This window comes from Acinonyx jubatus, chromosome C1, assembly GCF_027475565.1.
Source record: "Acinonyx jubatus isolate Ajub_Pintada_27869175 chromosome C1, VMU_Ajub_asm_v1.0, whole genome shotgun sequence".
NCBI lineage: Eukaryota > Metazoa > Chordata > Mammalia > Carnivora > Felidae > Acinonyx > Acinonyx jubatus.
In genome coordinates this window covers 77,308,708-77,331,491 of record NC_069381.1, presented here as the reverse complement: position 1 = coordinate 77,331,491, position 22,784 = coordinate 77,308,708, and the positions used below count along the sequence as shown (strand labels likewise).

The window sequence follows — 22,784 nt, the reverse complement described above, 5'->3', positions numbered from 1 at the left end:
TCTGATATTGTGCCAGATGCTATGCAAAGTACAGTGTAGTCTTATTCTCAAGGAATTTACAATCTAATGGGAGAAAGTGGAAAGTTAATTTAACAAAGACTGTATGGTTGGTACAAACAGTGAGTACTAAATAGTTCAGAAATGGGAGATAACATAGCACATAATTTTGTTTGTTTTAATTAATGGTTGTTGTACTATCCTTGATGCTTACCGGCAAGCCAAACTGCAAGTTCCTTGCAGAGATTGTGTCTTATTCAGCCTTATATTTCTTAGAGCCTTTGAAGAATCCTAACACTGTACTATGAACTCATGGATTCAGTCAATTCTCTTGGTGTTCATGTTGTCCTGAATTTGACGAGTGGAAACTCTTTCAAGTATCTTTTTTTTTTTTTAAATAACCAGTATCTTTTTTTTCTACAACTCCATTAGACTTTGAACAATTCTGTGTTTTCTGGCACTAAGTGGCAAGTTTTTACATAGTACTTTACATTAATTGACAACAGCTAGATTTTCAAATGCATAATAGTGAGACAATGCCTATTGGTAGTAATCTGTAAATTGCTTAATTAATGGTTCCAACAGTTAAATTGGAAATGTAAGTCATGAGAAACCACTTGAGGGAAACTGGATGTTAAATACATACCAGTTGGGTTATAAGAAGTAAAAGCAGATGAAAATAAGCATGTTTAAAGAATTGGAACTAACTATAAAGCCTATAGTGGCAGGTTTTATAGTTGCTTGTAGCAGTTCTTAAATAGATTTAATCCAGTAAGGGTACAAGAGATTGATTCTGTTAGCATTCCCATGAAAACACCATCGAATAGCATATTCTTAGATCTTAGATATGAGGAAAGTAGGATATAAATGCTTAAAACTATTTCAGTAACATATGTAGTACCAATACGATGTTAGCATGACTACTGTATTAAACGTATTTGTTGACATTTAGAGTGGAGCTAATAGGATGTGCTTAAACATTTCTTTCAGCCTGACTTGGGCAACCAAATGAGCTAGATTTTAAAGTCCAGTGAACTTACTCAAGTACTCAGGTTTCAAGATTTGAGTATTTATTTAAAATTTTTTTCATTTATTCAGAAGCTGGTTATCCCTACTCTTCATCTAACTCTTTCTCCTTTCATTGTCATGCCAGTATTTCTAAACATGTCCATAAGATGGAGAAGAGGGGAAAAATTATAGATATATGTGCAGTTTATCCGGTTCTTAATAGCAGTTCTAGATTTTTTTTTTTAATTTATTGTCAGATTAGCTAACATACAGTGTATACAGTGTACTCTTGGGTTTGGGAGGTAGATTCCCATGATTCATCACTTATATACAACACCCAGTGCGCATCCCAACAGGTGCCCTCAATGCCCATCACCCATTTCCCCTTCCCTGCTCCCCAGTCAACCCTCAGTTTGTTCTCCTCATTTGAGTCTCTTATGGTTTGCTTCCCTGTGTGTTTGAAACTATTTTTTCCCCTTACCTTCCCCCATGGTCCTCCGTTAAGTTTTCTCAAGTTTCATATGAGTGAAAACTTAATGATATTTGTCTTTCTCCGGTTGGCTTATTTTATTTAGCATAATACCCTCCAGTTCCATCCATGTTGTTGCAAATGGCAGGATTTTGTTCTTTCTCATTTTGTTTTTTAGGTTTAGAAGTTTAGTTTTTGTTTCTGAATTTCATGTCTTTATTCTCCAAAAAGAACTTACTGCAGGTGGTTGGGAACCATCATTTATAGAGCAGTGGACTTATCCAGGAGACCTGGATTCTAGACCTACTTCTGCTGATTAACTGTGTGACCTTAGGATTCCAATATACTTCATATATTTATTCAGTTGGTAAGCATTTGAGCATCGTTTAGCTCCCAGGTATGCCTCAGACCTTGGCTCAGTTACTGCATCCTTAAGCAGTCATGCTAAATAATCTTTAAAGTGCTTTCCATCCCAGTCCTATGCTAGGTGTGTAAAAGTCAAAGTCCCAATTGTTAAGGAATTCAGACTGGTAGGGAGAACAGTCAATATGGGCAGTGCTGCATTAGAACCACATGGTGCCATGGCCTACAAATGTGTCCTAAAACCTCTGGGCATGGGACTGCCTAAAGTTTGAAAGGGGAGCAGAAAATAGCCAGGAAAAGGAGAATAAAAGAGTGTTTAGGCAGAGGCCATCATATTCAAAGGTCTGGAGGCAAATAAAGAGCTCAGGAAAGAGAGAAGAAGCAGCTGTAAAAGCAGAGAAGGGACGCCTGGGTGGCTCAGTCACTTAAGCATCCAACTTGATTTCAGCTCATCATGATTTCCTGGTTGGTGAGTTCGAGCCCTGCATCAGGCTCCTCACTGACAGGGCAGAGCCTGCTTTGGATTCTGTCTCTCTCTCTCTGCCCCTTCCCTGCTCTCTCTCTGTCTCTATAAATAAATACATACATACATACATACATACATACATACATACATACATACAGGAAAATCAGTAGGCAGGGATGCTTCTGAAACTGGAGAGAGAGCCTGATCAGTTTGTTTTTAGTGTATGATTCTGAAAATAGCGTTCAGAGAGATTGATCCAATGGCTAAGGGTAAAGCTTTCTTAATCAAATAAGAGGAAATCCACAGAATAGAATCTTCTTCCTTGATTATGTTTTGGATTATATTCTCTTTAAGATGTTGGTCCAAATGATGCATTTGAGAGCCAATTTGAATTTTTTCAGTTTAATTTACATATTTTCTTCCTGTTATCACTACCCAATACTTCATACTTGGTTTTTAGTGCTGTATATTCTTAAATGTAACAGTCCAGTTTCTTCAGCTATGCCAAGATTTTGAAATATAGCCAATCATTTTGAAACCTTATTTTCTTTGCATCAAGTAATTCAGTTTTAAAATGCTAGTTTTTAGAGATACCTGGGTGGCTCATTTGGTTAAACATCCAACTCTTGATATCAGCTCAGGTTGTGATCTCTCATGAGATCCAGCCCCGCATCGGGTTCTCTGCTGAACATAGAACCTGCTTGGGATTCTGTCTCCCTCTCTCTCTCTGCCTCTCCCCTGCTGTGCTCTCTCTCAAAATAAATAAATAAACATTAAAAAAAAAACATAAATAAAATGTTAGTTTTTAAAAGAAACAATAACTTAAGTATTGGCAGTTTTTCAAACTAGTAACATTTATAATGTGTTCTTCAAACTTACTAAGTGTCAACTAAAGGAGAATTGATAAAAGATGAAGAGCTAGCTCCCTCAGATTTACAAAAACTAAAAATTTTAAATTGTGGTTGGAAGTCTTTGGTGCAGTAAATCATGTGCTTTTCATGGACCCTATCTCACAGATGCAGTTGGATTTGAGATAATCAGATTTTCACTCCCCATGAACTGGACAACTAAAAACATCATACAAATAATATGTGTCAGAGACTTAGTGCTACTTTGCTGCCTGTCTGATTTAAGTTGTTGTGGTCAGTCTGAGGAACCTGTGATATGATAAGATAGCATTCATGAGGTCATGTGGTTTGCAAGTGCCCAATCTTAACTAAGCAGTCTATGAGTACCTCAGAATGAGGAAGAAGCATACTAACCTTTCCTGTTTGGCTTTTAAAATAGTGTAGGTCTGTGGCTATATATATTTATCATGTATTTTTAAAATTATTTTTCCATCAGGAGTTAATTTTAATTTCCTGGCAAAAAGTGAATGCTACAAATACATTTATCTTTTACTTAATACTTCTTTCTAAAGCATTAAATTTTTTACTGCAAATATTTTCATCTATTAAAATGAAGCTGGGGTGTCTGGGTGGCTCAGTTGGTTAAGCATCTAACTCTTTTTTTTTTAATTTTTTTTTTTAACGTTTATTTACTTTTGAGACCAAGAGAGACAGAGCATGAACGGGGGAGGGTCAGAGAGAGGGAGACACAGAATCTGAAACAGGCTGCAGGCTCTGAGCTGTCAGCACAGAGCCCGACGTGGGGCTCGAACTCACAGACCGTGAGATCATGACCCGAGCCGAAGTCGGCCGCTCAACCGACTGAGCCACCCAGGCGCCCCAAGCATCTAACTCTTGATTTCAGCTCAGGTCATGATCTCACGGTTCATGATTTTGAGCCCTGCTTTGGGCTCTGCTCAGACTGTGCAGAACCTACTTGGGATTCTCTCTCTCCCTCTCTTTCTGCCTCTCCCCCATGCACACATAATCTATCTCTCTCTCAAAATAAATAAACTTAAAAAAAAATTATTTTCAATGTGGCAATATCTCCATTGGAAACATGCCCATAAAATGACTATTTGATTTTTATATATATGTATGTGTGTGTGTGTGTGTGTGTGTGTGTGTGTGTATGTATGTATAAACAGATTTATTTGAGCTATAATTCACATACAGTTATGGTTCATCCATTTAAAGTGTACAACTCAGTGGCTTTTAGTATATTTACAGAGTTGTGAAGCTATTGGCACAATTTTAGAACATTTTTTATCACTCCCGAAAGTAATACCATTCCCATTGGTAGTCATTCTTCATTTCCCCCAAGCTCCCTTCCTGCAACCCTAGGCAACCACTAATCTACTTTCTATCTCTGTAGATTTCCCTATTCTGGATATTTCATTTAAATGGAATTATACAGGGGCGCCTGGGTGGCTCAGTCGGTAAGCGTCTGACTTCACCTCAGGTCATGATCTCACAGTTCATGAGTTCAAGCCTCGCGTTGGGCTCTGTGCTGACAGCTCAGAGCCTGGAGCCTGCTTCAGATTCTGTGTCTCCCTCTCTCTCTGTTCCTCCCCCACTCACACTCTGTCTCTCTCTCAAAAATAAATAAACATTAAAAAAATTTTTTTAATGGAATTATACAATATGTGGTCATCTGTGACTGTTTTCTTAGCATAATGTTTTCAAGGTCCATTCATGTTGTAGCATGTATCAGTACTTCATTCCTTTTTATTGCCTAATAATATTCTATCAAATGGGTATACCACATTCCGTTTATCCATTTATTGTGTGATGGATATTTGGGTTGTTTTCACTTTTTGGCTGTTATAAATAATGCTGATGTGAACATTCATATACAAAGTTCATTGTGACCATATGTTTTCATTTGTCTTGAGTATTACTTACTAGTAGAATCACTGTGGTTTAATGATTTCAAGAACTGCCATAGTGTTTTCCAAAGCAGCTGTACCATTTTATATTTCCATCAGCTGTGTATGAGGGTTCCAGTTTCTCCACATCCTTGCCAATGTTTGATATTATTTCCCTTTTTTGTTTATAGCCATCCTAGTAAATATGAATGTCCTCTCATTTTGGTTTTGTTTTGTATTTTCCTGGTGGCTAATGATATTGGGCATCTTGTCATTTGCTTATTGCCCATCTGTAACTTCTTTAGAGAAATATTTACCCAGACCCTGTGCCCATTTTATAATTGGGTTGTCTTTTTATAATTGAGTTGTAAGAATTCTTTATATATTTTAGATACACGTCCCTTATCAGATAAATGATTTAAAATTTGGGTAAATGATTAGATAGACTGATAAAACCTATGATTTAGCTTTAGAGAAGAAGGATTCCTCTTAACTGTTCAGTCCAGATAGAAAAGAAGTACTTCATTTTCGTGAGGATGTTTTGCTAAATATTTGAATTTTTTTAGTACTTCAGCTGAAGGTTAAATCAAATGAAATGTACGTGGTACTTTGATGTAGCTTTAAAAGTTCAGAGTGAAACAAGTGTGAAGTGATTTATTTCCTGTAATTGGTCATAAATTTACATAGAAGTTCATATATTCCTAACCTCATCACCATTGACATTAGAGTACCTTCTAAATAATGTTAATGGTTTCAGTTTTATCAAGATGTGTCAGCTGCCAGGAAGAGGGCAATGCAGTTTCATTTTGTTTGCCATAGTATACTGGATAAATCTAAGTATACAGTATAGAGAGACTAAGCGTTCTTTGTAAATGACCTGTTTCTTCTCCCTCTCTCCTTCTCTGGTAACAAATGCAGAATATAATTTTCTTCAGTGCCAAACTTTGCTTTCCACCTTTTTCACTTATTATTGTGGGTACATTTTTTTTCTTTGCTTCTGAAAGAATGAGTTTTAACTATTGCATTTTATATATTTAACACAGACTCTATGTTTTTTTTTTAACTTTAAGTGTTTTATCTGGTATTTAAAAGTAATTTACTCAGCATAAAGCCAAAACAATTTTCAGCATTGTCTGTTTTGTATTATTTCAATACAACTCTTGAATTTTAAACTTAATCTACTTTTAAGTACTGTGGGTCTGAATTTTTCCTCTTGCCCATGTAGTACAATGATCAAAAAGTCATGACCTCCAATTGATCACTTTTATTGGTTTCCTGTTCTGATTCACTGGAAATCTTTTGGTTTGTGTGCTTATGGCTAGTTTTAATCTTTGTCATATGTACAATTCATTTTTGAAAGAAGCTGATAATTGAGAATTTAGCACATCATTCCCCTTTTACATTTTGAAAACTTAAACTATTAAAATATTATATAAGGATTTCAACAAAATTACTGATTAAACTTTGGAGTAAAAAAGTAAAGCCTCTAGAACTTAGAAATAGAAATCTTTGTGATTATTGAACTTTATGTCCATCTTCTCATATAAAGAATAATTTATAGTTATTTAAAATTTTATATCTTATACATCACTTGCAGAAATGTTACATTAACTGTAACAGCAATAGCTCAATGTTTTACAAAGATTGATTATATAAACCCAAATGTACAAATAGGAGCTTTTATAATCTGATATGACTCAGTCTTGGAAACTTACTGCATCTGTTTTGCAGTTCACTTGGTATCACATGACTCACTTAAATGGTTTAAACCCTGTCTAGTAGTGATCAAAGTTCATTTGGTTAGGGGTTTTTTTTGGTGTGTGGATGACTTTTTTCCACTTTGTTGTGGACTGATTGTCTTTCAGAACACTCAGTACAGCCTTTCTTATTCTTTTGAATCTCAAAAAGTGGTAGTTGTCTGTACAATTCAGCCTCCAGTCACACACGGGGGAAAGTTTTTTTGACCTGAAATAATATGCATGGAAGCACTTTTAACTGTAAAACCTCATATAAATATAAGGGTTTATTATTAATTCTCTTACTCCTACACATTAAAATTGAGAAAGGATAAACTATGGTGTCTCTTTAAAATCAACTGTAAAAGTCAACCCAAACTTTTAAAAGCTACCAGTGTAATTACTGAAAGCAAGCAAACACACAAAGAACATGTGTCCTCTGTCCACATGGACACTAACCCAGGTGATCAAATTTCTCAGCACAGATTTCTCTATTATTTATTAGGAAGTTATATTTAAAGGCTACAGATCTCTAAAGCAATGACACTTCTCTGTTTTACAAAAGAAACTTCTATCTTAACCTGTGAAAGTTTAGCTAATGAAGTAGACTAATGAGAAATTCTTTTAATACTTGTGTTTCCTTAATGATTATTGAAGTCCTTTGGGCCTTTAGGGTATTCATTCCTGCAGGTTCTTCTCTTGGCTTTCAAATTTTACTGATAGTCTTTATGTGAAATAGCTATAGTAGTTCTTAATATTCTTTTTTAGTGTTTGAATTTTTACGATCATGCAGTTAGAAACTCTGTTTCCTGTCAAAACCTACATTCATCAGACTATGAACATGACAGTTTCCTGTTTTCTTATTAGCTATACAGCATCTTATGCTGTATTCTTCATAAGTTGTATAATATCTTACCACTTTCTTTTTCTAATTGCTATATACTTTCTTTGGGTCAGCATTGTTGAATACATGCAGAGAAATCTTAAAATTCTATCTCTTTGAAGCTAGTGAGAGGTTAAGATTTTGTTAGCTTTTTAAGTTGTAATGAGTATGTCATAATGTCTTAAGTATTATTTAAATGAATTCTACATGTTTTTATTTTTTTACTCTGTCTGTTCATGCATAACATGATGAAGCAGTCCATATCAGGTAAGAAACAGTACATTATTGGGGTCTTTGTATATTGACACACCCCTCGGTCTGCTTATTAATATTCTTATTCACAAAGGATGGGATGAATAATTAGTATGTAAGAACTTTCTCAAGAATCCAGCCATCTTTTTAGTGTAGTTCATTTATATTTCTTATGTGCCCACTCTTGTCAAGTCAGAATGCTGAGTTCTCGAATACAAAAATGATTAGGAAACCGTCTCCATTATCAAAGGCTAACAGAAGAGGTAGAATGTATGTACAGCAACCTTTTGTTTCGTATTTTTCCGGACACTGCTAATTTTAAATACTTAATTGTAACTTGGAAAAAGCATAATCTGTAAATAATACACTCAAATATATATACCTGTTGCATCAAATATGTTATAAAAATGGTAATATTTGAACTATTAATATCAAAATAATACCGGAAAGCAAAAAAGAAATACTTTTAAATGTAAAGGAAGCAGTTTTTATTTTTTTGTTTTTTGTCATTGGGTTATTTGGAGGTTTTGTTATGGTGAGTATAACTGCTTATCAAAATGGTCAGCTACATGGGCACCTGGGTGGTTCAGTAGGCTGAGTGTCAGGCTCTTGATTCCATCTCAGGTCATGATCCCAGGGTCATGGGATCAAGCGCCACTTGGGGCTCTTCACTGAGCATGGAGCCTGCTTAAGATTCTGTTTCCCTCTCCCCTCGCTCTTCCTGGCTCACACATGCACAGGGATGTGCTTGTTCTTTATCTCTCTCTCCTCTCTAAAATTAAAAAAAAAAAAAAAAGTCAGCTACAAATGAATTTGGAAGCAGTTTTTGAAAGGTTTTATTGATGAACTTTTTTTTAACGTGTTTTTATCATGGAAATGTTCAAACATTGACAAATGCAGGGAGAGTAAGTTTAATGAACTTTGTGTTACCTATCACTGAACTTTAAAATTTTTTTTGTTTTGAACTTTTTTTTTTAACTATTTAAAGAGAATCATACAGAATATACTCTTTAATATTAGGCTACTTGTGTTTGTAATTTATTTTAATGTGGCTATAGTTCATTTTTATTTTTGTATAGCATCCCATTATAAAAATAAATAACCCATTTTTTTTATTATTAATGCACATTTGTGCTGTTTCCAGTTCACGGAACTACCAAATAATGCTGCTGTAAACATTCTTTTACATGATGAACATTTTTAGGTATATCTGTTGGGTCTTTACTTAAGAGTGGACATCATAGAGGATGTGTAAGTCCATTTCTTAGGAGATAATACCAGAGTTTTTTTAAGTTGTAAAAGCTTACGTACACAGCAGTTGCTCTTCATTTTCACCAGCACTTGATATTGTCAGTGGTTTATTTTAGTCATTATGTATACATATCATGTTGTGATTTCAGTTTGCATTTCCTGATGAATAGTGATGTTGTGCGCCTTTTCATGTATTTGTTGGCCATTTGGCTATCTTTTGTGTGAATTAGCTAGTCAGAACTTTTGCCTGTTTTTTCAGATTGTCTTTTTATGATTATTATTAACATATGAGAATTAGTTATGTATCCTACATAAAGCTTTTTAGTGATAAATATGGCTAGTATTAATCCCATTCTATTCTTGACATCTTACTCTCTTGAAGGTGTCCTTGATGAAGAGAAGTTCTTCATTTTAATAAGGCTCGATTTATTTTTCCTGTCTTTATGCTTAGTGTAGCCTGTGGCCTATCTAGGAACTCTTTTCTTTCATGAATGGTCATGAAACCATTCACCTGTATTATCTACCACAAATATTGTTTTGTTTTGCTTTGCTTTTAATTTGGGTATAGTTGATACACAATGTTACACTAGTTTCAGGTGTACAGCATGGTGATTCATCTTCTGTATGCATTATGCTGTGCTCACCACATGATGACCTTATGCTTAGAATACAACTAAACTATTAAAAAAAATAAAATATAGAATACAACTAAACAAATAATTGAAACTAAGAAATTTAGTATTTACCATGGAAAATGCTTTGTTCCCCCAAAGATTTTGAGGCAGTTTGCATGAATATACATAATACAGAAATAACTGGATATTAGGTTAATCAAACCAAATTAAATTGCTGGTACTTGACTTTCATTTACAAAAATGGCAGTATCGGATGCTTCACCCTGATAGTTAAAAAAAATTAGTTCTAAAGCAAAATCTAGTAAAATCAACATTCCTATTAGCACACAGAAATGCATATGGTATCAATGTGAGCCACATATTTGGTAGCTAGTACAAAGCAGGGAACATAACGTACTGAAGATTCATGGTTTTAGTAAGACAAAACCAAACCAATTCTTCTCTTCCTCTTTCTTAACTTTGAAATACATTTCTTTTACTGGTCTGCCATTGGGGTAGAAAAATGAACTGAATAGGAAGGTGTTAGGCTAATGGCCTAACATCTCAGTAAGAGCAATTGTATAATGGACTAAAGCAGTGGAGTTCAAATACATAATTAGTGATTGGTGAGATCCCAAAATAGAATTCAGAAATACTAGTGACAATTATATGCCTTTCCAGCAGTCTTCCATATATATTATTTCTTAGGCTTTTATTTAATAGATATTTTCTTTAAATATAAGATATATACAGAAAAATATACAAATCATGAGTGTCTAGCTTGATAAATTATCACAAAAATGAATGTGCCCATTTAACTACCACCTAGATCAAGAACTAGAACATGCCAGCATTTCAGAAGTCTTCTTGTCATTCTTCCCACTTACTGACTAGTTTTTAACCTTATACTAATGAAATCACACAGAATGCATTTGTTTGTGTTTGGCTTCTTTTGCTAAACAGTGTGAGCTTTATCCATGTTGTTCCCTGCAGCAGTAATCTGTTTGTTCATTTTTGTTGCTGTATAGTGTCTCATTGTATGAATATACCATAATTTATTTAATCATACTATTGTTTATAAACATTTGGGTTATTTCCATTGGGTATTATTATGAATAAAATTGCCATGAACCCTATTACAAGTCTGTATTATACTTGGTTTCTGTTGTTCATACGCTTAGGAATGGGATTGCTGGGTGACTGTTACAATTTATTGTTAAAACCAGGACACTTTTGAGAATGAAGATAGGATACCAGTAATAATTACATTGTGGCAGCAGGTATAATCTAGGACTGTGCCAAGCAAACTGTAATTTTAGCTATTCTAGGTATAGGATATGTAGATGTTCAACTTTAGTAAATACTGTCAAACCATTTTCAGAAGTGCTTTTACTAACTTGTACCACCACTACTAAGAATCTATAATGAAGTTATTCAATATGATCAGTTAAGGGGCCATTAATTTGCTTTGACAACCAACCTGGCAGAAAGTAAGGCAAAGTTCTCTTGCAGAAATTAAAGAGCTTATGTTACAACACTTTAAAAAATAGTTTGGAAATATCTACTAAAGCTTAATGCACATATTCTCTATGACCCAGCAGTTATACTCCTGGGTATATACTCAAGAGAAATGAGTGCTTATATTCATCAAAAAAACATAAGAATATTCATAGCAGCATTATATGTAATAGGCTGGAAACAGCACAAGTGGCCATTAACATAAGATGAATAAATAAATTGTGACATATTTACATAATGGAATATTATGAAAAAGAATGAACTTTGCTATCCATGCCATCATGGGTGAATCTCACAGACATAATGTTGAGTAACAGGAGCCAGACACAAATGGTTATATACCATATGATTCTTTATATTAGGTCCGAGAACAGGCAAAACTATTCTTTGGTGATAGATGTCAGAATAGTGGTTACCTTTGAAGGTAATCCCCAGGTGAGGAGAGGACACAAGGGGGCCTCCTGGGGTACTGGAAATGTTTTATATCTTGATCTGGGTGGTAGTTATATGGGCATAGACATAAGTAAAAATTTATCAACTTGTACACTTAAAATCCATGTGCTTTCCTGTGTTTTATCTTTAAAAAAAAAAAAAGTCTAGGGGAGCCTGGCTGACTCAGTTGGTAAGGCATGCAAATCTTGATCTCAGGGTTGTGGGTTCAAGTCCCACACTGGGTATAGAGATTACCTAAATATAAAATCTTTAAAAACAAACAAAGCAAACACACACACACACACACACACACACACACACACACACACACACACACACCATGAGCCTAAACATTTTCTTGGAACAGACATAGTCTCAGAGTTTTCTCAAGCAGTTTAGATATTATAGTGGCCACAAAAAAAATCACAGAACATCTAGTTTTTTTAATTGGTAGACATTTATGTCTTCATTATGGAAGACAGTCTTAGGTTTACAGAAAAATTGACCAGAAAATGCAGGAATATTCTCCTTCAATGGGTTCCCTTGGTTTCCTCTGATATCAACATCTTGTGCTAGTGTCATATATAAGTTATAACTGATAAGCCAATATTGATACATTCCTGAAGTCCATATTTACATTAGGGTTCACTGTTTGGACTGTACATTCTGTGGGTTTTTACAAATGTTTAATGATACGTGTCTGCCATTACATTGTCATACAAAATAGTTGCACTGCCTAACAACCCTTTGTTTTCTACCTATTCATTCCTTCCCTCCCTTTGAACTTCTGGCAGCCACTGATCTATGTACTGTCTCGATAATTTTGCCTTTTTCAAAATGTCATATAGGTGGAATCATACACTAATGTAGCCTTTTTTTTTTTTAATTTTTTTTAACGTTTATTTATTTTTGAGACAGAGAGAGACAGAGCATGAACAGGGGAGGGGCAGAGAGAGAGGGAGACACAGAATCGGAAGCAGGCTCCAGGCTCTGAGCCATCAGGCCAGAGCCCGACGCGGGGCTCGAACTCACGGACCGCGAGATCGTGACCTGAGCTGAAGTCGGACGCTTAACCGACTGAGCCACCCAGGCGCCCCTAATGTAGCCTTTTCAGATTGACTTCTTTGACTTAACAATATGCCTTTAAGATTCCTGTATGTCACATCCCCCATCTTCACACATCCCTAAGAGCCTAATATTAAACTGCTTTAACAGTTCCTCAGACCTACTATGCTGTCTGTTGCCTCCATACTTTGAGCACATACTTCACCTCTCTAATGGGGCTTTTCTGATGTGTGATACCATGTGATACTTTCTAACCAGAAAAAATAATTGATGCAGACTCAGGTATTCAGAGAGAAATCAGGACCCTACTTAAAGACCTGGAAAGGATTCCACTCTTAAAGGTATATTTCATTGCATGTGTGTTAAAGCTCCTGAGTTTCCCTGGATACAGACTTTGAGACCTGTCTAAAACTGGAGCACAATTACAGTAAAACTTTTCTGCTGTTCTGATGATAGAGCCTAGATCCAAAAGAAGCAGTAGACTAACAGTGGTAGTACCAAGGTCTGATAAGATAATCATGGGGATGTTTTTGAAAACATTGGCAGTAGTACCTAATCATTTTTAATACATGAAATTCCAAACAGAATTTTTTTAAATTTTAGGTGTGCCTGGGTGGCTCAGTCAGTTAAGCATCTGACTCTGGACTTAGGCTCAAGTCATGATCTCACAGTTTGGGAGTTTGAGCCCTACATCAGGCTCTGTGCTAACAGTGCAGAGCCTGCTTGGGATTCAGTCTCCCTCTTTCTCTGCTCCTCCCTCACTTGCTCTCTATCTCTGTCTCAAAATAAATAAAAATAAACTTAAAAAAATAGATTCTGTTAAAAAAGAAAGACATTCTTTAAATTTAAGCTTTATTTTAAAATGTTAATTTTGTGTTGCAGAAATCAGCCTAAAATTACTAATCTAGATAAAAAACATCAAAGTGTATTAGAGGTATCTTATCATTGTAGCATTGTCCTCACTGATTGCAAATTATATCTTACTGTAACAAAATGCTTCCTCACGCCCTCCTACAGATACAGTCACCTATGTGTGTTTCTCTCATATGACTGTTGAGTTGTATTAAGAAATATTTTTTCTATCAAGGCCTGTAAAGCTAGAACTATACTCCTAAGGTTGGACATATTATCCTTTAAAAGGTATTGTCTGTCACCTGGATATGAAGCTGATCCTCAGAATAAAATTTTAACTTAAAGGTTGGCATTTGATAGGAGGAAAAGAAGGTTCTGACTCTGTTTTATAAACACACATGGTCTCTCACTTATTAGACAGAGATGTTGGGATGTCTAAAACTGGATGGTGTTCCTTAGTGATGAATCCCCTGAAACACCCATGGGAACCGGATTTGAAACTAGATGGTGAAGTGTCATATCTTAAAATATTTACTACCCTCATAGTTCTTTGTATTTTTATTTGTTTTTTTTTTTCCCCCTACTTGTTCGTGTGTCCAGATCAGGCCATCATATTTTTAAAATTCAACAGTGGTCATTTTGATGATGGCAGTGATAAATTAATAAGAACATCTTAAGTTCAAATTTATTTATCCATACCAGATTTTCTTAACATGATTCTAATATAGTACATCCCTAAGTATGATCCATTTAGACTAGTGTCTCTCAAAATGTGATCTATGGATCATCCTATTCAGAATTATCTGAGGTACTTGTTTAAAATACAGATTCCAGAGCCCCACCTGCTGAATCCAGGTGTCTGAGAAGAGGGCCCAAGTATCTATACATTTTTAATATAATATTCCCAAGTGGCTCTTATACATAACACAATTTATAAATTGTTGGTCTAAAGAATTAGGAAGTCAAAGGATGCTCTTAACATCACCAACTTTCTGACAGAAGTAAGGACTCCAGAGTGACTCACCGAGTTGAATAGTCTGTCACATCATCTTTGTGGTAGGTTTTGGTTCTTTTAGCTGATATTTGGCAAATGGCAAATCTACTTAATGCCTAAAATCCCAAGTTATTTTTAAATGTTATAGAAATTAGAAGGCATTCATTAGAAGGAAACATTTTATTACACAGTAAACTTGTTATTTTATGTACTCATGTGTAAGAATAAAGTAATCTGAAGGACAGAATTAGATTATGTATTATATTTTTCTAAAACATCTTCTAGTTCAGTAGGCCAAAGTTATTTAAAAATCCTTTTTCTAGAGAGAGAGAAACCAAGAAAGAGACTCTTAACTATACAGACCAAACTGATAGTTAGCAGAGGAGAGGTGGGTTAGGGGATGGGTAAAAGAGGTGATGGGGATGGAGGAGTGGAGATTAAGGGCTTATTGTGATGAGCCGTGAGTGATGTATGGAATTGCTGAATCGCTATATTAACACCTTAAACTAACATAACAGTGTATGTTAACTATACTGGAATAAAAAGAAAACAAAAGAGAATCTCAACCATCCCAGCAGTAGTCAAAGAAACACAATGACAATAATAGTGCCTCTTTTAATGGAGGAAAATGTGTAATGGTCATGCTGGCCAAGGCTATATATAGTAGGCATGCTCAAATATTCCTGGTAGCAGAATAAAAACTATTGAAAATAAATGTGATATTTATTAAGAAAAAAATCTATAAAAATAAAAATCCTTTTCATTTGCTTCCAAATAGCTAGGTGATGACAAGACAACACAGGAGTCCACTAACTTATTCCCAGTATTTAAGACATTTTTTAAGATAATTACAATTTTGTAAAATACATATTAGAAATTTTTTCTTAGAATTATAAAGAACCTGCTCTACTGTCTTTACAGTTGAGAAATTAATATCATTGTGATTCTTAATCTTTTATATTAAAAAATGTTTTTGTTTTTGGCTGGATGCTTTATCTTTTCTTTGTTCCCGGTGTCCTGAAATCTCATTGTGAGGTACCATGGTGTAAGTGTACTTTTATCCACTGTGATGGATACTTGACAGGCTTTTTTAATCTCAAAGCTCATGTCTTTCAGGTCAGAGAAATACATGTCTGAAACCTCTTTTTTTTAGCCTATCCTGAGGTTGTTTTTTGTTTTTTGTTTTTGTTGTTGTTGTTGTTTTACATGGAAGCAGTTTCTTCAGAGGAAATAAATGATTTTTAAAGAGTTTTCTTTTCCCCAGATAGTCTATTTCCTCCTAGTTGCCTCTCCCCCTACCCCCAGCATCTCTTAGATGCTTCCCCTCCCACCCACCCCCCAAATGTCTGCTAACATTTGACTCCCTGCTCAAATTCTAGGCCTGGAGAACTTAAGCTGGCAGGAAGTCCTGAATGCCTGGGTAGGGTTCATTGACTGTGATCTAGCTGAGAGCCTTCTCTGGGGGAAATCCTAAGATCACCAGAGAAGAGTCCCTTTGCTTAAAATTCCAAAGATTCCTGGTGCTTCTATTTCCTTGGTGAATCTCAAAAGTACTTCCGTTCACATTCAGTGACTTTGAAACCTATTTCTAATTTCACCTTGAAAAATAATACTTTTTAAATCTTTTTCACAATATGAGTGTGTTACTGGCATTTCATAAAGTTACGTTTTGTTGTTGTTTTATAATGATGTTCCAACAGTCTTTAACCAAAAATTAGAAAAGACAAGGGGCCACAGAAGGGTATGCTAAAGTACGTATGTGTACTTTTCAAGACAGAGAGTGAGTCCATAGCTTTTGTCAGATTCCTCATCCCATGACTGACCCAAAAGAGCAAGCAAAGCCAACCAAGCAAAACACTGCCTATCAGGTAGTGGTCCTTACTCTGGGATGTGCATCAGAATTATTCTGATCTTTTGAACATATATGCTGCCAAACCTTACCCTATAGCAGGAGAAAGTTTCAGGAGAAGGCATTTAAGTGAACTGCTCTTTGTGCTCACTTTGTCAGCACATAAACTAAACAGACAGCTTCTTGTTTCAACCACCACATAGTGGAGTTGGCTCAGAACAGCTTGGTTGTACTACTGAAAGATGGTGTCCATTTCTATATACCACACCCACATAGGCAGTTGTTCATGGTTTAGAAGGTCTTTTATTGTGAATAATTAAGAGTTCCATTTCAGGTAAATCATCTCCTTTCTTACTCAGGCCCATTTGATTTGAGCAGAAGATCTACCACAGTGATTCTCAAACTGAGGTATCAAGATCTTCTGAGATGTTTGTAAAAAATGTTTCATTCTCAGAATTTTGATTCCTTAGATCTGGGGAGAGATTCTGCATTTTTAATAATCACCCTTGGTTATCCTGATGCAGAGTATCAGTGGACTGTATATTGAGCTTTGCTAATCTAATTTTATACCAATAATAATATCCATAGAAGTTTTTTGGGAGGAGTGGGGTTGAAAAGATTAATAGTCTGGTTTTTGTTGTTTAAATATAATTAGCTCTGAAAGTCTTGTGATAAGCATCAGCAGTACAGCTCTTAGATCCAGACACCCAAGATTTTACACTTTAGAAGGCCCAGCTCTGGCCTTCCTCCAGCCAAACCTCTCTTCATGGGATGAGGATTCCCCCAGGACATCCTGACCTGAAGTTCAGAACCCATTATGGGTTCTCAGTACCCTCGAATTCCTTGCCTAAATGTCCACTTTCAGGGCCTATACAGGCCTTGTCCCTCTCAGAACCAGTGTGCACACTCCTAGGTCCAGGATATAACTAAGGGATAGCTTCAGTTTTACCAGACAGTCCCTTACCTTCACCTTTTTCTTCTCTCCAAAATTCCTTTATGCTGTTGCTATTCTTTATTAGCAGTTCTCAAGTATAGAAGCTTTAATTGCATCCCCTTGACATTGAGGAAATAACCCTTCAACCTGGAGTTAGTTTTATATAATGCTTGAGGTCACTTATTACATCTGACATGAGTCTGTAGTTTTTTAAATGCAGTAAATTTTGTTAGAGCTACAGCTTTCCAAACAATTGGGAAGTTGCGGTTCCTCTGCCACACTCCTTTTGTAACAGCCAGGGAAAAGGAAGACACATGTTCCATATTATTTCTTCAAAAGGGTCTGGGAAAAAAGAAAGGAAGAGATTAACTGACATAATTTAACACTTGGAGCTATAAATCATGTGTTGCAATATGGTGATAGGATATTGCATCAGAACGTGGCAGTTGTAGTAATGCAGTGGGTATCACAATTAAGGGGAGGTCTTTGTGGTGCTCTGTGCCCTTTCCCTAAAAACTTAAAACTTTTAGTTTCCCTAAAAACTTTCTGCTCTGCCAGGGGAAAAGGTATTACTTAAATTACACTGTACCTCACTGTAATTTCGTTCTCTTGACTTAGGGCATAGGACTTCCTTTGTGGTTGAAGGTTTGCCTGAGGCAGACATTGCTGTACTGAGTCTCAGCATCCCTCTTGTTTCCCATTGTTCCCACACCAGCAGGGAAGTGCTGAGGTTTCTTCACTTCTTCCTGGAAGTCTATCGGGGAAGCTGGGAGGTGTTATGGCAAGGCTGTAATCTCTTTACTCTCAGAACCGTTAGTTTTGAAAGTATATGTAACATTTCCTGAATATTTCACATAGGCTTTATCTTAAGATTTGAAAGATAGCGAGTGACCAGGAAATTGTCCCTGAGAAACAAAGTTGAAGGTTGATAGTAATGGTAAGGGTAGAAGGCATGGGATGTATTTCAGCAAAAATTCTTGCAAGTCAAGGTAGATTTTGATAGTTTTTTTCTCTTAATGTTTTTGTTTTTAACTCTTCTGCTCTATTGTAGGAGAAAATGCATGGTGTGTGGGAGAAATAAAACAACTGACAATATCAGCATTAAATTTCATATTTAAAACCTCAGCTTTTGAGAACAGGGCTGATGTCTCAATTATATGGTAGTAGAAATGGTAGGATCCATGGTTGTGGATTTGGGAATTTGTGAGAACTTAGGCAAAGAAGTGGGAGATAATACAAAGAAATCACTTCTAATCCTGATAAAGCTGGTTTTGGAAAATGTGGTTTAGAAGTATGACAACAATGGGTTTTTCATTGCTGAGCTCTAGAATTAGACTTTCCCACCCAGTAACAGGTAGCATATAACATCCACAGCCCTTCCCATGTGAAGGTCTGGCTGTGTGAAACTCCTGGGATAGCCAAAAGTTGGATCTGAAGGTGGAAAGAGAAGAGAAATAGGTGAACAATACATGTCATTCTTCTCCCCTCTTGCCTCATGAAAGAAGTTGCTCCTTCTCCCTAAGGAGGAGTAGGGGAGAGAAGGCAAAATGATATATTACTGGCATTCCTCCCATGCAGAGAGAAATCTAACTAGTGGGATGAAGCATTCCTGCCCTGAGTGAGTCTTTGGTTGTCGTTGGGATATTATAATAGGATGGAGACTCATAGCAAATTTTCATCTTTTGTAACAGAATTATGGAGTCACGCTCTCAAAAGTCAGCGTGTATGATAGTTGAGAGTATGGTCTTTAAGTCCATATCTTCTAGAGATGCATGCTAAAATATTTACAGGTAAACTGACAGAATGTCTGGGATTTACCTCAAAATAATCCAGGGACAGTAACAAGATTGTCCATGTTGTGTTAGTTGTTGAAATATGTCCTCAGCAAGTTATTCTACCTGAGTTTACATTTCCTAATCTCTAAATGGGGATGATGAAATCTACCACATAGGACTGTTACGATCATTCAATTAAAATAAGTTATATGCCCATTACATAACATATAGGAGGCACTCAAAAATTACTAGTAACTATTTTATATATAAATGGAAAAGAAATCAAGGCATCTTCTCTTTTAAACATGAAACATTTGCTTTCTTGGTGTTTGTGTTTCCTCCAGTTGAGAATATTAACTTGGATTTTGTTTTGACAGCTCAGGTGCCTAAAAGGACAGAGGGTCTTCTCAGGCCAGCTTCCTTTTGATGGAATCCACATTGTCAACCATTTAATAGGAGATGATGAATCATTCCATTCCTCTGATGAAGATTTTATAGATAATTCTTTACAGGAGAGTGGTGTTGGTTTTCCTTTGCACAGAAAATCTGGCCCAACGTCTTTGGACCCCGCTGTGGCAGATGGTAGTGAAAGCGAAACAGAAGACAGTGTGCTGGAGACCAGAGACAGCAACCAAGTGGCTCGAAAGGAGCAGTCCCCAAGAAAAGAGTCGTACTCAACCACTGTCTGACCATCACTGTGAACTAGACTGTGGGGTTTTTTAAGGGACCGGTTATCATATGATTAAGGGTTTTTGGAACATATCTGTTTCATATGTACATACGTATATACATACATACATACATACATACATACATACATACATATATATATATATTTTACAGTCTGCCTTTTTATCTTTGCCAAATCTTCACCACTGACTTACCATTGCCATAAAGTAGACTGGAATATGGTTAATGGGAAAAATAAGATTCTAACAGTATTACTGAATATTAATGTTTCTTATTTAGAAAATTCAATTATGTCTATATGTGGGAAGCATTTTCAAGTTCAGAACAATGGAAAATTGGATTTTCTTCAGACAAAACTGCTTTTGTGCAATATTTCACGCTCATTCAACAAATTATTATGTTTATCAATTTGTTTTCATAGCAGCTGTCTGTAAACATTTGACCAAGATATACATATAATTTATCTTGTGTTTTTGTGTTGGGGGAATTTTTTTTTCCAGTTAAAGTTACTGTTTTAGTAGTGGGCCACTGAAAGCTCCCAACCACAAAGGCTTTTTTTCCATATAATTTTACAAACACAAAATTATGGTCCTCTGTCTTGAGAGTTTTAAGTTTTGTTTTAATTTCTAACTTTTATGTGCATATGATGCTTCCATGCGTTGCCTACTGGTCAGAGTAGTAGGTTAACTACAAATAAATTGTGTTGTCCATATTTATAAATCTGTATCACCCAGCACTGAACATCATTTTATATGGAGAATGTATGTGTTGCAAAATGACTGCCTTCAGCATTCTAACAGGACTTCTGTAAATAATAGGTTAAAAGAAAATTGAAAATGAAACCAAACACTAATATTTTAATAGCTTTAGTATTTTGCTTAGTATTCTACACTAGCAGATTCATAAGTTAACTAATGCTTGCTTCAAAAACACTATTGGTGACATATTTTACTTCATGTGTATATAACTAATAAATTTTTCATGATTAAAGAGGTTATAGCACATATTACTTAGTGCTGATATCTACTTAATATAATTTAAGCAATGGACTGATGTCCAAGATACACAAAAATTATATCTGCAAATAATCTACAAGCATTATCTTCAGATTCTCTTGTTACTAATCCATAGATGAAGCCATAAGTATTCTTTCCTACCAGTTCTTTATTTTTATCGTCTAGACTTTTTTCCTAGAAATCTGAATGCCTGTCATTGATAGATTGGTGGAATACCATATTACACTTAGATTGTGTAAAGATAACAAGAATGTGTTGATTGGATGCTTTCCACTCTCATTTTCTTCGGCAGCCTATGAAAAAAATGGCCTTCAAGGATAAGAGGAAAGTAGAATTCTGTATATATGGAGATGCAACTTTGCACAATATGTTGCATGCAGGAAAAAAAATTTATATGACAGAATGGAGTAGAAAAGACAAAATAGTTTTGTACCTAAAACTAGGAGTTAAGCCTTATGGTATATCACGGAGTAGGCTTTTCCAGCAAGCCCTTTGTAGGCTTGAGAAACAAGCTTGAAAATATGCCTGTTTTGTCTGTATCACCAGGTTAAATTCTAGTGATTAATTTACCTGTGGTCACAAATTAGTAAGTAGCAGAGCCAAAATGTTAATCGATATGTCTGACACCAAGCTGAAAAGCCTCAGCTAATGGATTTCTCAATTCTCTACTTTTCTGACAATGTGATTGAAATGTTTCCTGAATATATATAGATCTATATCTATGTATAGATATTAGTATCAACCCTCATAAACTCTACACAGCTTATGAGTGTAGACACTGTTACTAGAATCATCTGACCGGTGCTTTTGGGATTCTCTTTTGGGGTTCAGTACTGTTAGCCTAGAGGCTCTTGATGCCCAGGTAAAATGAGATCAGTCATGGCTACATGATTGCTTTGACCCCCACATTAAGAAATCTAAATGATCTAGACCAAGGGTCAGCAGCTACAGCCCATGAGCCTATTTGAGCCAGCTTCCTGTTTTTACATGACCCACAAAAATAAGAGTGGTTTTTAATTTTTAAATACTTGGGGAGAAAAATCAAAAACACAATAACGTTGTGTCACATGAAAATCATATGAAATTGTGTCAATACATAAAATTTTTTGGACCTTACCTCCATGCTTATCCATTTACATATAGTCTATGGCTGCTTTTGTGCTACCATGGCAGACTTGGATAGTTTCAACAGAGACTGTATGGCACAAACAGCCTAAAATAACTACTATCTGGCGCTTTAGAGAAAAAGTCTGTGGACCCTTGGTTTAGATACTGTAAAATGTAGGTTAATTCTTAAGTTTGTCTTAGTAGAAGATTGAACTGTTTGCTTTTGCTGTTGAACTAATGGTTTGGAAGCCTAAAATGTCCTAGTGATTCTTAAACTCATAACTATTCAAAATGGAAAATGTTCCAGCTGTTTTATATCATGAAGTCTTTGATGCCACCGAAAATTTTGGAAGGATGTCTGTACCTTTGGAAATGGAGAAAGACAGGGAAGAATTCCAGAATCCCAGCACTGTTCTTTCAAGCATGCGTATTGACCTTTAGGGTATGCCTCAATGAGTCAATGTTTTAATTTGACTTTAAGGACCTCTTTCTAGAATTGTGGTAAATTTGAAAGATATTCTCAGAGCATTTTCTAAGTACTGTTTTCTGGTTAGGAATTAGGTTTTAAAAGAATCATGATAAATAAACCTTAATCCATTGATATTCTTATAATTTGGACAGTGAAAAAATAGAAACAACAATCGTCTCATGCAAGAGCTTTGATTCAAATACTCCTTAGAAAGGTTAGAAAGGTTTAAAATCTTCCTGGTTTTTTGGATGCAATAGGTTACTATGCCCTAATTTGACATTCAAATTAA

General features: G+C 35.5%; 1 protein-coding gene across 15 annotated transcripts in view; it reads left to right on the top strand.

Annotated features, from left to right (window-relative positions):
* Window positions 1–20,909, top strand: part of EVI5 (ecotropic viral integration site 5) — a 231,241-nt gene extending 210,332 nt beyond the window's left edge. For 13 of the 15 annotated variants that reach the window (XM_027058598.2, XM_027058590.2, XM_027058587.2 and 10 more), the window contains one exon: window positions 19,591–20,909. In XM_027058598.2, the coding sequence (XP_026914399.1) occupies window positions 19,591–19,902 (312 nt within the window). In that variant the 3' untranslated portion in view covers window positions 19,903–20,909. Of the gene's footprint in view, window positions 1–1,705; window positions 1,757–19,590 lie in introns of those variants that run through there. The other 2 variants (XM_027058596.2, XM_053214450.1) reach the window with 2 other exon arrangements.
* Window positions 20,910–22,784: the final 1,875 nt, after the last annotated feature.